Genomic DNA, 17871 nt, shown 5'->3' with positions numbered 1-17871 from the left:
TGTCTGTCTTCCTTTTTTGTCCAAGTGTTGGGCAGCTGTTCTTTTAAGGGCAACCAAAAATTCCTGAATAATGATGGCAATAATGAGATCATGTACAGCATCAACAAAGTGTTTATAATAAAAAAATGTAATATAATTTTTAAAAAATTAATTCTATTTCTTATTACAGATTATTTTTAGGCCCTGATCTTGGCACTGTATGCACACAGGGAGTGAGCCAAGCCTCAGGCACTGGGCTGGGGCTGAGTTAGGCCAGACAGGAGCTCCTTGTGACTCCAGCCCTGCTGGGTGGAGGAGAAAAAATTCTCTGACTCAGAGTCCCAGGGAATCAATGGAGCCTGGGTTTTAAGCTGGAAAACTTGCAAACAATGAGATGAGCTGCAAGCCCAGAGAGGAGCAAGTGGGTCATTAGTGATGTATGTGCCTGTAGTCAGAGCATCTCCAACAGCCACAGCTCATTTATCTGAGAACATCAAGGGAAGAACAGCACAGAGCAGACAGGCTCACACCCAAACTGAGAACAGACATAACGAGAAAGGTTGCTACAACTTATGCTGACCTCTAGATATTTCCTTCTTGACTAGTTTTGGGGTCCTTCAACACTTTTCCTGCAGCTCAACAATAGCAATGTCATCACTGAATTCCTTTGAAGCTCTTCTCAGCATTCTTGTGCAAAGTTGCAAAGGAACTCAGGGGAGCACCTGAAGTGGGAATACACAGTGGAAATTCATCATGGAGAATATTGTGTGAGCTTCAAACAGATCAGCTGGGGAGGACACTTAGGAAATAAAATATAAATCTGCCACACTTTTAAACTTGATTTCAGTGTTTGGTAAGTGTACAGTATGTTTCTTTCATAATCCTTGTGACATTTAATCAATATTAATCTGATGGTGGATGATTCCTCTCTTTCCTTAAACAGGATTAAGGGAACACAATCTGAACACACATTTCAGCCTGGACTCGAAGCCTATACACTTTACATAAATGCTATCCTTTCAGCCTGGAATGTACTTTAAGTAAAAGCAAACACAAAGAAAACTCCTCAGTATCTCCCTCTCCCAGCACAGCTTGTTCTTGCCAGTAAAAAGACAAATTTGCAATCTGGGTGAGTGGATTTTGAAAAAGGAGAGCAATCTAAGTTGGATTTGCCATTAAAAAGAAAGGAAAACAGCATCACACCTATTGCCCTTAAAGCATGGGAGCTATCAGAAATATTCATTCAAAATGGGTAATTTTCATTTCTTCCCTTGCAGAATAGGAGAAATACTTTATTCGAAAGAAAACATCCAACAATTGCATCTCAACCTCTGGGGAAAAAAACAAAAACACCCTAAACCCACCCAATTCAACGATATCAGGTTTCTTTTCTATACAGCTTTTAAATTCTCTGTCACTGCTGATTACAAGTTAAATCTCTTTGTGACCCCTGCTTCTTCATGGACACAGCAACAGCACAATTCCTAGCTGAGAGGAAAAAAAAGAAAAAAAGAATTTTCTTGTGGCTTTAACCACTGAGAGTAAACATATGTTTTTGCCCTCCACTACTCCTTAATTTTGCTAAACATAATTTTTTTCCCATAATCACAGCTCTGCAACAAGCTCAAGGAAATCTGACAGAACTGCTCAGCCACAACTGAGAGCTGAAGACAGTGGAGGCATTTTCCAGCCTGGCTAGTGCCAGTGCTAAACCCTGCTGCCTTCCTTTGGCAGCACATCTCCCTGCTCCCCTCATTCCATTCCCCATCCCTCTCCTGCAGCACCAACCACTACACTGGAGTAGTGCACACAATTGACAGCTTGGCAATTGCTCCAGGACTGCATTAGTGCTGCTGCCTGATTACCTGTGGGCAGGGAGCCCTGGGCATTGCAGCTGCTGCCCAGAGAAGTTCATACATCTCCAGCAAAAGGTCAAATGCCTGTCCCAGCTGGCTGGGGCTCGTTCCTTTCCCTGGCTGAGAGCACAGGAGGAGCTCAGAGCAGCCCAAGCAAGCTGGAGCTCATCTGCAACTGGGTGAACTGGGGGGAAAGGGCAGTGGCCCCAGCTGAGGGTGCAGAGGCACAGCAAGGCATCCCAGAGAAGTTCCCTGTCCTTTGGGTTAAAGGCACCTTCCCCTCCACTGCCTTTGCAAAGGGAAGGATTAGAGCAGGAAAATGTCTCAGTTTCCTAAGACATGAGCATTGCAGCACCATGGGTTTCTCTCACAAGGCTGCTTACAGACCTGTAGCAAGGACATGATTTCAGGGCAATGCCCAAAATCCACACGACAAAGACTGAAGCTTGGCATTTCCCCTCAGGGATAAAGCTGCAGCAGACTCAGTGGTGAGACCAGAAAGCTCCATTTCTTCTCTGGGTCAGGCCTGATTTCAACACTTGGCTACCAGAGTGGTTCCCTCTGCCACAAACACATCAGCAAAATGCCATTTGGAAATCATAATGGCTGCTGTAAAGGGCAACCATGCATGTTCTGATCCATAAATAATCCCTGCTGAAGAAGGGTACATGCTGTAAAAATGGGTGGTAATTCCTGGAAACTGTTAAATTTCCACCTTACCCCACCCTCTGAAATGACTGGTACCAGTCAAATACCTCTGTGGATTATTTAATGAAATATAACTACTCTTGCAGTCATTAAAGTTATCCTGCTGTAACTACTGCAGCAAGTAAAGGCTGAAAAGGACATGCCAAGAAGTCCCTAAAAGTTTAATATGGAGGAAATGTGAGCAGAGTTCTCTAAGCAGGCTGGCACTGCAGCCACAGCTCTGCAGGGCCCCTCCCAGACCAAGCTAATACAAGGGACCCTGAAAATGTTTGTAGGTGTGAAGCTCAGGGCAGCTGGGGCAGCTTACACAGTGTGTTAGCTCAGTAACATCCACATTAAATCCTGTTCTCCTCTGGACCAAAGTGAAGGATGCTATTGCAAAGGCTTTTTTAACCCTTCCATGGGGAACAAGCCACAGCACTGTGTGTTTTATAAATGCAGAGCAGGTCCCCAACAACAGCCCCAACACTGCCATTGAAAAGAGCTCTCTCCAGTCACAGTCACAGAATGACAGAATGATTTGCCCTGGGATGGACATTAAAGGTCATTTTGTTTCAACTCCCTTGCCACAGGCAGGGACATCTTCCACTAGACCAGGCTGCTCTGAGCTCCATCCAACCTGAGTGGGGCACCCACAGCTGCTCTGGGCACCCCTTCCCATGCCCTCACCCCCCTCACAGGATCCCATTTTTTGATGATATTCAATCTAAATCCAACTTCTTTCAGTTTAAAGCCATTCCTCTCCCTCCTGTCTCTGCATCCTCTTGTAAATAGCCACACACTCCTGGACCACACTGCTTTTATTGTTGGTGTTCCTCCACTAAATCCTCTAAATTCCTTAATAAACAGCTCATGAATAAAATGCTGGAAATGTGCCTTGGATTTAATTACTCCAAACTTATTAATAAATCTGCAATAACCTTTCAACAGCTGATTCCTCTTTCCAGGTGCATTCCCAGGCAGCTGGAGAGAAACTTGAACATAAAGAAAATGTTGCCAAACTAACAGTCCTAAAAGTCTAACCTGTGGTCAGCCTTGACATGCTCCACATGGTTCACTGCCCAAAGGGTGCTGGCTACAGTGGGAAAAAGCTACAAGAAATGTAGAAATGGAGCTACTGGCTAATTATTTGACAGGAAGGCTGGGAAAGACTGATGAGATCAAAGGTGCTTTTAAATCAGCCATGGCTCACACTGCTCCTGCAGTCTTTATTCTGGGAGATGAAAGGCATCCCACCCCACTCTAAATACAGCTCTTTTAGTCAGGGTTTGCCACAGGAGAAGGCTTTAGCCAAATCTTTATCATTAGGCTCCCTTAGAAGAAAGGCTTCTGCCATGCTAATGTCTGAGAGACATTTTCTGGGGAGTGGGAGCAATCCCTGTATTGTTCTGTTGTAGAGAAGGGACCCTGTGGGGTTGTGATTAATCCCATCCTTGTTGGAAAGCAAAACAGTAATTTTAACAGTGGTTAAAAAGCTTGGTAGATTTGTAAGGGGACAACATGCAGCCCATGCAATCCCACCTCCCACACAAACCCAGGGACTGCCAGACTCCTGTAAGCTGCACAAGTGTGGCTTTTGTGGTATTATCTCAGCTCACTGCAATGCATGTGGATTCCCACCAACATTTAGTCTTCAAAAGAAAAAAAAATCGGTTAAATCCATCATAAATATTAAACACCAGAGTACAGTGCAAGTTTCCCTGAAAACAAACTTCAAAACATAATCTCAAATAAAAAAGATGTCAGGGCCCTTGGGAGAACTGACACTGGCATGTCATCAGATGTTGTCTTATAAGGCTAAATTAAGCATCTGACCAGAGTTTAATTTCTGTAAAAACTCATGCTAATTTAAATTGCTTTAGATTTAATTAAAAATGTCTTTCTATAGAGATAATAATGTAACTCTGTTAATTAGCATCAAGTGGCATCTAGAGGGCATATTTAAAAACTAATCTGGAGAATAAATAGAGCTAATTAACAGTCAGAATAATGCTTTATGATTGTCTTTTATTTATAAATGCTATAACATTCCATAAGCTATTAAATGAAATTGTAATTAATACATATCAAAGTTATTTTTAATACTATTTTAACTAAAGAGTGTTTCTTACACCCTGTTTTTCAGATGGTCTGGACACGTTTCATTTCTGGAGGCAGGAAATACAAATTCAATTAGGAGCAGCTCATTTATCTCCCCTGCAAGGGTCTGAGTTGGGAGCCCTCGGGGGCTCCAGCCAGGTGTGAGCTCTGTGTCCCTGTTGGCCCAAAGCTCTGCTGACCCTGGCAGGGGCTGCCAGGGGAGGGCTGCACATCCCCCACACACCCCCAGGGGCACCACGGGCAGAGAAGGGGCAGATTTTGCCACCAGAACTCCAAACCTTGCAGAGGCAGAGCTGAGGTTCTGGGGAAGGAGAGCAGCTCTGAGATCTGCTTTGGGATCTTTCAAAACACCATGGGGTGCTCCCATTCCATTTGGGGAGGAGAGGGATGCTAAGAGTGAGAATGTGCTCCCATCCCATCCCATCCCATCCCATCCCATCCCATCCCATCCCATCCCATCCCATCCCATCCCATCCCATCCCATCCCATCCCATCCCATCCCATCCCATCCCATCCCATCCCATCCCATCCCATCCCATCCCATCCGCACACGAGCACTGGCAGAGGAGCTCAGAAGAAAAGGGCAGAGTGGAGTCCTTGTAGGGCTCAGTGTTTTTTAGGGTTCTTGCAGCAAACACAAGCTCCCTCAGGGGGATCTGCACCCAGGCAGTGCTGAGCTCCCCACCTGAGCAAGGCACAGGGAATTTTTTTGTGTCAGTGCTACCAGGGCTCACCATGGCCAGAGGGCTCAGATCTGCCCTTGCCCTCAGACAGAAGTTCCTGTCATCCTCCAGCCTCTCCTACCAAGACAGCTTTGACTGGATTCACTGTATCAAATAAAATTACATCATACATGAAAAGCAGAGGTGGCCAACTCTAGCCTTCTGTGTCCTTTAATGCTCATAAATCAGAAATAACTCCCCAAAATACGAATCAAATAAAAAGCACTTTCATATGGAAATCTGCCCTGCCCGTGCTGTGCAGTTTTTTGAAGCACCATCAAATGCATCCTATGTCCTACTTGCATTTGTTTTTAATCTATAATTCTGTGTATTCTTCCCCTTTTTCATCCCTTGCTAATGTTGAAAAACCCTCTAGATACTCAGAGCAGGGTTCATTTCAAAACAGGAGAGCACCTCTTTTCTCAGGACAAGGATTCAGCATCGGTCTGTAACACAAAATTCCAGAAAAAAACTCTGGAGTCTGTACAAAGAAAAGAGTTATTGTCTCTGGCAATATTCAAAGCTGGCCACAAGCACTGCTGCTCTGACCTCTGTGGGATGACTTTCATGCCAGGTTGTTGACACAGGCTCGCCTCTACAAGAAGTATTTGTTCAGTAATAACAAGAGCAAGTTGAAGTTATTTCCATGGCCTAGATGGGTGTCAGCAGACACATTCCAGCAGCACCTGAGAGCCCAAACACCAGAGGAATGATCAAAAGAATTTGTCTGTGTGCTGCAACTGGGACTGGCCTTCAGAGCAGACAAAAACACTGCAAGAAACACGAACATATGGTGTAACACTTCCCAGCATGGCAAACAGCCACGGCAAACACTTTTGGAGATAAAATTAGATTGGGGAAGCAAAGCTGGAGAAAAACAAAGCCAAGAATGAACTCAGAAAGCACTTCAGCTCAAGGTCATTGGAATACTTGCTATGTAACATCCCTAGTAGTATAATTTTATTTTTTCTTTTCTGATAGATCTGCAGAAGTCAAACCAAGCTCGAGGAACACTCAGCTACAGGTAAAAATTAAAGTGCACTACAGTGATCAGCAGACTTTTCATGCTGTTTATTCTGGAGACTAAAACAAGGCAGTAACTCAAAATAGCCACCAAAATTAATTCCTGGTTTCTTCAAAACACAGAGGAATTTAAAAGCAATTTTTTTAAAGTATGTAATCTGAAAGAAGAGTACTTGCAGCTTGTAAGGAGAAGGTTCTGTATTTTTTTTTAAAATCAACAATGTAAATCTCTCTTATTTTAAGGCCTCCAAGAAAACACTTAAAAAACTGTTGTTGACTTCATCTACCCTGCAGGAGCTAGCTCTGAAAGGTGCAGTGTGAAGGGAGCTTTGTTGGAGGACTGTCACAAATGTCCCAAATGGACTGTCACAAATGTCCCCAGCTCTGGAGCACCACAAGAATTCTGACTGGGCCCCTTCAAAGTTCTAAGCTGACAAAGACACTCTCATTTTGTGTAGTTCAACATTTATGCTGTGAAGCCCACCTAACTTTTTCTAGCTGGTGACTGAACTAGTCCAGTGTGCAATAAGAGATGTGCAGAGGGCTCCACCACCCTGTCCACAAAGAGGAGCCATCTAGAACAGCAGGACATCAGGCAGCAAAAAATGTTAAGGGTTGGATACCAAGTCCCATTTATATTATATATTATATACTATTAAATAGCTAGAAATTACAGTAACAATAATAAAAATAAAATACTATCTATATATAATTCCAAGCTCCTTATTGATCTGTTTTTACAAGAGAGGTAAGGAACAGTTTGGAATGAAAAGATGCATCCAAAATAAGTCACTATAAAAAAACTATTGGTGCCTCCACAGAGACACTGCTGTGTGACTGTGAACAACACTGAGCTACCCACTCTGGTCCTGTGTGAAAACATTCCTGACCAAATCCCAGATTAACCAAAGAGCATGAATTGAACTGGGGAGCACAAAAATTCCAGTTCCAGACAGCTTATTTTATATAACTACCAAATATGTCCCAAAATTTCCAATTGCCACAACTGTTTTGTTTCTCCAATTAATGACAAAAAAAAATTCCAAAGAAATAAGAAGGAACTCCTATATCCCAAACCCAGAGTGTCTCCCCAGTTTGCATTAGGAAATACCATTTATTCCTGCTTTATTAGGAATAAAGCCTGGCAGGCAGCACAGCTGGGGAGGCAGATCCTCCTGGTGTTTGTTTCAGAATGAAGGAGGAGCTGGTGGCAGTGCTGGCACCAAAACCAGGAACCCTGAGGTTTCCCTTTGCACAGTGACTGCACACATGGGCACATCCCTGGGGCAACCCCTCACTGTCCTCCACCCCAGATCCAAGAAATAAAAGTTGTTCAGGTTCCAAAACTGGTTTTACAGCTAATTCACTCAGCCAGACAAACAACTTCCAGGGGAGTTTTTAATGGAGGGGAAAGAACAAATTGTGCAGGTTAAGAAAGCCCTCACACAGAAACTCCTGGCCTTTATCTGCTTGGAGAAGATTCAAAGCCATAAAGACAGCACAAGGTTTTATCTCCAAAAGAAGATTTCAGCAAGTAGGAAGGAAAGTCAGGCAAAACTATACTCAGATTGGAGAGGTGCATCTTAAAACTGTGGCTTAATGAACAATCTCTTACCTAGAACTCTCAATCTCTCTGCTCCAACCACCACTTCGTTGTCATCTGCAGAAAACAGCAATTTTCCAGAGAGGGTTTTCACCTCAAATTTTTGGCTGTGTGCTTCCACTGCTTGGGGACCTAGGGGGAAGAAGCTTTACTTTAGGGAAACGTGTAAGAAAATCCCACAGCAGCTTCATACATTCAATAAACCCATCTACTGAGTAATAACAGCTCAACAAATTCCATCAGAGACACCAAACAGAGGCTTTTTAGATCTTATTAGGAAAGGGCAGTTTTCTACCCAAGTAACAACTGCTCAACTATTTCTACTTATGCTTTTGTAATGCCATAAAATCACCACTGAACCTGGGATAGCTGGGGTATTTTTACAAAAAGGCAGACCCATCTGTGAAACAGCAATGAACATTTCCAGCCATGCTTTGAGGTATTGGTGCAGGTGTAAGAGGCATCAAGAGCTCCCGGGCCCATTTTGCTTGGAGTGATGCTGCTGTGTAAAAGATTCTTGGTTTTCTAGCTTTTAAACATATCTGGATTAAAATTCTATCAGTGTCATGGACAGCCCAATTAAAAAAAAAAAAAAAAAGAAAAGACAAACACCAGCACAGGAGCAAATGTTTTGTTTTAGACTCCTTCAATCATGTGCAGGCCAAGAAGAATGGCATCCTCTCAAATGCAGAAAGTTTTTAGACAAGTAAAGCTCTCTTTTGAGGATCTTATTTCAATTCTGCTGCTTTTCCTGCAGGCTGCTGTGCCCTACAGTGCTGGAAAGCCTCTGGCAATACGTTTTCTTGTGGGCTCTGACAAACATCAGCTGCCTGAGCAGCCATTCTGTGCAGGTTTGTGGCTCAAAGGCTGCCAAGAGTTACCAAGAGGCTGCCCTGGGTGACTGACCTGGGCCAGACTTTGGACAATTCACCCCTCACCAGCCCTCCCAACTCCATCTAAGGCACAGCCCTCCTGGAATATCACTCTGCACGAGGCAGGTGATTGGACTTTGCCTTAATTCTGGCCATCTTCAAGACCAGTCTCATTTCTCAAAAAACAAGAGAAATAACACCTGAAAGCCAGTATTTTCTTAAAAACTCCATCCCTACCCTAAAGTTCCCTGCACAGGTCACCTCTGCTGACACCTGGACACACAGGATCATGCATGTGGTTTGCACTTCAGACAAGTGAGGCCATGCTGAGATCCCTCGAAATACTTAAAAACTCGTGCAGCCACACTGAGAAAATCCAGTAAAAATCTGATTTGTGTCTTGCTTATTAACCACCTTCCCACTCATCCTTGCAGTAGGCACTACATGGGGCCACATCTTTGCTCCACTGTGAAACCAAAGCTGGTGCTGAATGCATAAAAAGCTCAATAACCAGAGCATCACACTGGGAGGTATCACTGAGTTCCAAACTCTTGTGACACAGAGGTGTTTAAGAGAACCAAACACCCTCTTGAAAATACAGGGAGAACCAACAAACTGAAGACCTTCATTCTGAATGTGAGAATCAGGGAACCTGGGGTCGAATTTATTTCCTTCCTCCAGGCAAGTTTCACACATGCTGCCTAAATAATTGCTCACTGAAGCTGCATATTTAATTATTTAATACTGTGACTAAAGGCCAAGATGTTACATAAGCAAACCAAGCAACCCAGTCTCAACTTAGAAAAATGTTTATGGATTACTGCCCTTGCCACACACCAATGCTTCTCACAGTCCATGCATAAATCTCAGTAAATATATCTCTGTCCCATATCAAATATATATTTTATACCATATATACAGTGCCATATTCCTTATATAATGCACTAGACTCTTTCAACCCAAATCATTCATTCATTCAAAGGTTGCTGTGCATTGGGGATTTACAAAACACCCATTTCCCCACCCAACACACTCTTGTTTGGCTGCAAAGGGAGCTCTTCATCAGCAGGAGGACTTTAAATTGCAAACTGTTCCAGAGTTGGACTCCAGAGTTCCCAAGATTTCAGGCAAGTTATAAATGCCTTCAGAAAAACCTGTGCTTGTTACAACAGAAATGTCAGCCTGCTGTATGTTCTTCTTGACCCTGATGTCATACAACAAACATTTCTAACTCTGGACTGGCTTTCAGATGAAAATGATGGTTTGTTTGGTTGTCAGACAGCCCCAGCCAGTTGCCTTTCCAGCACAGCTTTCCTGTCTCTGCCTTTGTTTCTGAAGAGTGGAGTGAAGTTTTCCTTCCTACTCCACAAAACACCCAGGCTGCCCTGTGTGCTGTCTGAAGCCAGCACAGCATCCCAAACCACCCACTTCCATCCCTCCCTAATCCCTCCAAGCAGCCTTTCCCCCTCCTTACCTGTTACAAGGCGAGTGAGGACTTTTGTCTTCTCGTTGAGGATGTTCACGGTCACGTTCCTGGCGGACTGGAAGTACAGGGGGTTGCCCTGGAACAAGACCACGAGACCCAGGTGAGATGGGGAGGCAGCTGGAGCTGTGCCCAGCACTGACCCCGAGGCTGGGGGCATGGCTGGGGTGCACCTATCCTTCAGTAACTCCTCTTGCTCAGGATAAGCCCAGGGTGGACACCACAGCTCTGTCTGGCCCAGGCAGTGCCCTGCTTTAGGGATGATTGCCTCTACCAACCAAGCTGTAATTTCAAAAGGTGATATGGGACCTGACCTAAGCTTCCCAAAGGTGTTTCAGGAGGGTGGTTGACTTCAGCAGTGCATTTCAGAGGCAGATCTGCAAAATTACAGCATCTGATGACTCCAGTGGGTGACAATGTGTGCCCACCACGTGAGCGAGCCATGCCCAAGGGCTGGGGAGGACAAAATGTGATTTATATGTGGAGAGTGCCTTAGATCTCACCTGGCACACTTCCCCACCACACTGTGGGCTGGGATTCCAGCCTGTGACCAGACCCATCCCACTGGGTCTGCAGAACACAAGACACAAACTCTTCCCCACTTCCACTGGACCACGGAGAGCTCTACCAATTTCTCATTGTAATGCTGTAAACACGCCTCAGAGGGAAGAGCCAGAGCAGCTGGTAGCACACAGGAGCCATGCAGTGACCTGGCAACATCCATCTCAGGAATTTCTCCTGCAGAGTGAAGCCAAAGCAAACCCACAGCTCCAACCATCTGGCTGCTCCTGTGTGCAAACACAGCCGAGGCACCGGGCAGCTCGTGTTCTCCACAGCCTGCACAGCTGTGCACAGCTGGCTCCTCAGGGGCTATCAGCCACCCTCAGCACCAGCACGGGCTGACCCCAAATCAAATCAGCCAAAAATCAAATGTGAGAGGTGGAGATTCACCACCAGCATCCCTTCATAATGCCTGAAGCACGCAGCTGATCAGATTCATCAATTGACTGAGACACAGGATAGGCAGAGGAGATAAAATAGCAAGAAGCTGAAAAATTTTCTACTTAAAATCAGCAAGAAGCTTAAAATTTTTATGTCTAATGTCTTTTTCCAGCATTTCAAACTTTGTCCATGAGGAATGAATAATCAGGGTGGGGACAGAGGATCGTGTGGGTCAGGCATCATGCTCTCCTTGCCTCCTGAATTTGTAATGAACACAATATTTTCATGGATGCCATTTTTTCTGGATCATGGCAGAAGGACTAAGTTGTCTGCATATAAAATATAATAGGAACACAGAAATTGTTCCTGGGAGTCTTGTAGTGGACTGGGCCTTCAGGGAACATTCTAGTGATGGACAAACAGTTCCCAGCAGTGTTTTCAGAAAATCAACCTCAAAAAACTAAAACAAAACCAGCATCACATGACCAAATATTCACAGTAATTACATTTGTTGCCTTCACTGTTTTTGCAGCATGTTCCCATGGGCGACCCTTCAGCAATAAAGAGTAAAATGGGGTTTGTTTGATCAATTATAACCAGAACATTTTGGCTACATCCAGACTATTTACAACTAAATAAAAATAATAATGAAGACATGAATTTCACTTAATCATTTCCAGATATTGGACAAGTTTCAGAAGCTCTTGGTGCCTCTGTCTCCTCCTACACTAAATGAGGACAAATCATCCCTCTATACTTCTGCAATGTGTCTGACTCCTTAAGTATTATTGTATATAAAAGTGAATTATGATTAATAATTTATAAGCAAGGATCACTTCTAATGACTTGTAATGATTCTCCTCTTCTCTGATTTTTATTTGTTATCTCCTACAACTTCTAGAAATGAATGCTGATTATTTATGGTTAACAGCTGAGACAGAAAAGATGGTTTCACTTGGATCCCCCCTGCTCAGGGACCTGATCTGAACACACCCAGGAGCAGCAGGTTACTGCTGAATATCCACTTCCCACTTACACAGAAAGAGTATTTTTAAAGGTAGATAGCTACAACCTGCATAATGTATAGTTAGGGGTGAGATTATAACTACTATAAACACGCCATAGGAAGCACAGAAAAGTTGTTTTTGTTTGTTTGTTTTTTTACTTGTACTGTTTGAATTTTGCTTGTGGAGTTTTCAAGCAGCTGGAGTGTTTTGAAAAAGCCAGGAACTCTAGTTCACAGTCAGGCAAGAAAACCAGTTCAATTCCCATGATTTTAAAAACTCTGTTGCTGCTCTTTGTAATATGAGATTGCACTACAAGATAAGCCAATGTAAAAAGTCACAGAGAGTGTTGCTCTGAGGAAGACCTACAAGACAAGGGAAGAGCTGGTATCCATGTAGAAAAGGCTTAAAACACATAATCAGACCTGGAAATGTTTACCCCAGCAGAGTCATCTCATTCACTCATTCAGAACTCAAATTCACAGAGCCTTCAAAAACTAAATTTCCCTAATGGAGGAGTTATGTTTTTATTGGTCTGCAGGGAAAGAACATTGGAAGCACTTAATGCAATGCCTGCTCTCATTTCCTTAATTCTTTTTCCATTAAGGAATGAAAAAGAACTGAAGAAATGACTCTCTTTTGCTGAAAATTCAGCAGATTTTCTATCCATCATCTTCTGTTTACAAAGGAAATAACATTGACATCCTTTAAACACTGAACATTAAAAAAAAAAAACGTTTCTTCTGTTGCAAGCTTGGTGATGATGCCAGCTTCTTTCAATCACACAGAACAAAATGAAAGCTTTAAAAGCCAGTTAGGATTTACAACTGAAAAGACAAAGCCTTCCCCTTCTCTTACACTTTCATGTTACCATGACACAAAATGAAGTATTCTGATGCATATGAGCAGGTGGAAATCTAGATCAGGATGGCATCAGCACCACAATAAAACAGTTATATGGAGAAGCAATATTTTCATAAACTCTCACAGCCCTTGATGGAGCTGGAGTTGGAATACCAGCATGCAATAAACAGACACATCTTTTAAAGATCCTTTGGGCTGGTCATGTCCTTTCAGCTCACCATGAACCTACAATTCATCTCTGCAGGAAATCCTGGAGAGTAAATACATCATTCTGCCTCTTACTCCAGCTCATTAGCAGAGCCAGAGCCTTAAAATAATTCAAATGTTTGCAGACACACAACAGCATTTGCCACAGCTACTCAATATATTAAAACATTGGACACATGCTGCAGAAGAAAGAATATGAAATGTGCAAAAATATGTCAAAACTGCCTAGCCTGGCTCCTCACCAAGCAGAGGTATCCAGTAAAATATAGAAAACTTCACAAAAGGTATCAACTGACTGTTTGCTAGGTTAAACACATGGCTAAACAAGCCAGAACAGCTCACTAGCTGTCTTCCTTTGGCTCACTTTGGAAGAGATGCTAAAAACTCCCAGATCAGAGACTGAAACAGAAAAAGCCCTTTGACTGACAACCTTAATTTGCAGCTGAAGCAATCCCAACTACTGCTGTCTTCTGGGAAATTCAGTACTTTAACAGATGTCCTTAGACTGTTTTAGGGAATTATTAAAAATATTTGGAAATCCTTTTAAATTTTTACAGGCAATTTAAAAATAATGCCTCACAGTTGGCGTGTTTGTAGTTCAGATGGTCAAGAGGAACAGCTTTGATCTGATCCTATGGATTCACAGACTTCACACAGTAAGTGCCAAGTGAAGCTTGTGGAAATAATGGAAATGGTGAATTTCCTGCAGGCTTGACAAAAAAAAAAATGGTAGAAATAAAATCTGACAGCATCATCTCAGTTAGCAAGGAGCAGTCTATGGAGAAGTCACTCAGAGAACCATTGTCCTGCTCAACCCCACCTCTCACTGACATGACAGAAGCAAACTGGGCTCAGCTGGACTGTCAGAGGGCAAAGCCTGTTTTCTGTAAGGCAAGCAGCCAGCAGAAGCTCTCCTGCTTCTGGCCCACAGCCACAAGCAGCACTCACCTGCCTGCACCCCTGGGTGCTGTTCCAAGGGGAAGTTCTGTGTGGGTAATAAATATATTCCTTTCTTCAAATCCAACCAGCAGCTAAATGAGGTAACAGCAATGACAGCAGTGACACTTTCCTGCACTGCATTTTCCACTGGCAGGGACAGCTCAAAGCTGCACCTCAGTTTTTCCTGGTTTGGTGCACCAAGAATTCATTGTCCAATAACTGAGAGACAAAGCAATAATTTTAGGGCACTGAAATGTTCTTCATTAAGAATGGCAAACCTCTAATGAAAAGCCACAAAAGCATCCCACCTCTGTAGTTTTGATTTGTGTGCCAGGCCCAGAGCACTGCTGGGGACACCCCACAGTGTGCAGCTGGTTAGTGCAGGTGTCAGGCAGGAGCCCTGACCCTCCAGGAAAGCTGACCTGGTGACCCTCACTCTGTCACTTTTGGTCAGCTGACACACACATCCTTAAATGAGTCTCCCTGACCCAGTTCTGCAGGCTCCCATGCCACCTGCTCCTCTTCCAAAGGGAAGCACCAGGAACACCTCACTGTGTGACACCCAGCAGGGAGCTCCCAACCAAAGAGGTCTCCAGAACACACTGTGAGCACAGCCAAAAAAGCCAGGACCTGTCCCCAGGGGTGCACTTCCTCCTGCCTGGGGAACAGAAATTCCTTTGGAGAGAGTCTGATGCTGGAAAAGTTCGGAGCTGCCCCCCTAAAATCGAGAGTTAGGAGGAGATTGAGTAAAAGCCCTTCAGAAGTGATGAGAGATGCTGCAGGGATCAGACAGCTGGCACCACCATGAGCCTCAGCAAAGCTCACAGCACATTGTACAGACACCATGCACCTCCTGAAGAGCAAACTGGAAGCACTGGACAGCATCTACCTTTGCCTGTGAGGAAAAAAACAACTGGGGAGTATCTGAACCCCATCCCTAAGATCCTGCTTAGAACAGCAGTCTGGCCTTCATCTACACCAGCAGAAAATCTAGACTGCATGCTAAACTTGCAAGCCAACCATTACTGTTTCTATGTCAAAAGCTCTTCCTCCTTTTTCTGGTCTAGATCCCCACTCCAAGAATAGGATTTTCCCCAGAAACTTCCTGGCACAAAAATTTAAGGCCTGTAGCTAAATCCTTAGGTGATAGATTGAAAATAGCCCTTAATATGATTTAAACATACTTTTTGTTGTTTAATCACTGAGTCTCTTTTCATCTTGATTTTGTCCCTCAAACAGCTGAACAAAATGTTCATGTTACTAAATCCCTTTCTTAATAAAACTTCTGATTTGACAGGGTAAGCTTTTCACAGCAGAATGAAAGCAAACTGTGAACAGAACTGGTAACAAACAGATTAAAACAAACGCTATAAAATGCCCCAGGATGTGCTAGATGTGTGTCTGAAGATGGTGATTTTTAGGAAGCAGGCAATAGGTTCAGTGGAGATGTAAGAAAATGTAGTTTGCATCCTCTTCTTCCAGAAAACAAACTTTATCACAAGTGGAATGTGCCCAGGCCATGTAAGCTGACACAGCCCTGACCTGCACTGGGCACTCAAACACATAAATGAAGCATCATGAGCTTAGTGTGCTTTGATACAACTTCTGACTTTTTATCAAGTCCTCAAATGCTTAAACAAAAAAACAATATTTCAAGTTCAGTTTTCTATGCAAGCAAAGTTCAATCACCTTCACAGAATGATGCTTTACAGTACCATAAAGCTCAGAAAATACTGTGGTCCCACCCAATGTGACATGTTCTAATGGCACAGATAGTGCAGGTCTGAGCTTTATGTCCAGTGCCCCAAACCCCTCTCTTTCATGGCACTTCTTGAAGTTCATTTTAATAACAATAGAAACAAAAGATAAATTTCCTTCTGCTCCATTGAAGCAATTACCTTTGACTCTTCCTTTTGAAGTGCAAAGAAGGCAGGTCTGTGATGTGAGGTCTAAATGACTGGGTTCTGCTTCTGGAAGGGTACCCAAAGGGGTTTGTATCCTTCAAAGTGATGTATTTCTGGCAATCTAGGGGTTTCTCTCTTTAGAAGAATACCTGTAATAATCTCATGAACTGAGTGTTTTGAGAGATTGGCTGCTTCTTCAAGATGCCTAATCAGCTTCTTTGCAGCTGAGACTCTTCTGAAAATTAAATTACACCATGTCTGCTGATATTAAAAAACAACACTGAAAAATTTCCAAGGCATTACACCTGCCTTGACTTCAGTGCTGTTCTTTCTTTTTTACTTCACTGACTTATAATGTAAGGAAAACCACAGGTGACCTGATGAAACCAACAGACATACACATGAAAATAAAATGCAGCTGTGTATGTTGGAGTTCTCTTCAGTATCCACAGGGGTGGGAAATGTGGGTTTGAAGCATCTGATCTGCTTTACAAACATCAGGTGTTTGTAACATCTGAAGGCTGCTGCACAATCACAAAACTCACTCTGCAGGTCGGACTGAAGGGATCATTACTGGCTTTGGAAAAAAGTTCTGATGCATTGAAGCAAGTTCAGCTCCAGGAGCCCTCTGGTAAGACAGAGGACTGAAATGAAGAGAGCAGCAAAACTTGTGAAACAACCAGCTAACTCTGAAAATGCTTCAAGCTCTTCCCTGCACTGAGAGCTCACCCAAAGGAGACACCCCAGAGTGGATCAGACACGTGCTGATGATTAACTTGGCATCCCTGGGAACAGCTCTCCCTTGCACAAACAAAGCCAGGCTCAAGCCAATGCTCTAGAACAGGTCAGCAGCAGACCTGGGTTCTCAGCACATTGCTCAGCCCCTCCAGCATAAAATCAACCAATTATTCTCTAAACATTTCAATTTCCTTGAATTCCTCTGCAGAAAAGCCAGGCTGCAGCTGCTGCTGCTCCAGTCTGATCCTGGTCTGCAAGGAGGTGGTGGAACAGCAGGACTGTGGATTTGTGCTAAGTTATATCCTATTTTCTGCCTTGGGCTGTCCTACTTGTGATCAGAGTCCAGTGGTGACAGATCTCCTGCTGAAGTAAACACACTGCAGGTAGGCACAGGAGAGAGGGAGAGAAAAGAAGAGAGCTCCGCTGAGGCTTAAAAATATTCTAAATCATCCAACTCTACAGCTACTCCACTGCTTGTAACTTTTACTCCAGTCAAGCGTGCAGACCTCTGTTGGTGTGTTTTCATTTTTATGGCCTTTCTGGTGTCCCTACTGCCTGTCTTGAACATCTTTTTAAACTGCCAGTAAATCACACTTCACTATCTATAGAAGACATTAGAAGACAATCCCAAAACTATACAGAACTACTAATTTCTGAGTTACTTTCCCTTACCACCAGCACTACTTGGACCATACCACAACCAGAAACAATTAAGATCTCAGTCAGTGAGGTGAACACATGTTGAAGAGCACACACTGTTATTACTAAGAAAAGCACAGCAATATTTCCCAGAAGTCAGATTCAGCAGAGACACTGGGGCTCTGCAATGCTCACACATCCTTTTAGGCATTCTGTTACTGCACTGCGTAATGCCAAGTTATATATCCAGATATTTTTCTCCAGGAAGGCTAATAAGGTGGATACCTC

The 17871-nt window shown here is 43.5% G+C and overlaps 1 protein-coding gene across 4 annotated transcripts in view; it reads right to left on the bottom strand.

The window, feature by feature from the left end:
* Window positions 1-17871, bottom strand: part of SGCD (sarcoglycan delta) — a 307428-nt gene that overhangs the window by 43408 nt on the left and 246149 nt on the right. For all 4 annotated transcript variants that reach the window (XM_030229318.2, XM_030229319.2, XM_018915521.3 and 1 more), the window contains 2 exons: window positions 10338-10425; window positions 8004-8123 (listed from right to left, as the gene is read on the bottom strand). In XM_030229318.2, coding sequence (XP_030085178.1) covers window positions 8004-8123; window positions 10338-10425 — 208 coding nt within the window. The remainder of the gene's footprint in view (window positions 1-8003; window positions 8124-10337; window positions 10426-17871) is intronic.

This window comes from Serinus canaria, chromosome 13 (genome assembly GCF_022539315.1).
Source record: "Serinus canaria isolate serCan28SL12 chromosome 13, serCan2020, whole genome shotgun sequence".
Classification (NCBI taxonomy): domain Eukaryota; kingdom Metazoa; phylum Chordata; class Aves; order Passeriformes; family Fringillidae; genus Serinus; species Serinus canaria.
The sequence above is the reverse complement of the archived record's forward strand: the minus strand, read 5'-3'. Positions and strand labels throughout refer to the sequence as shown.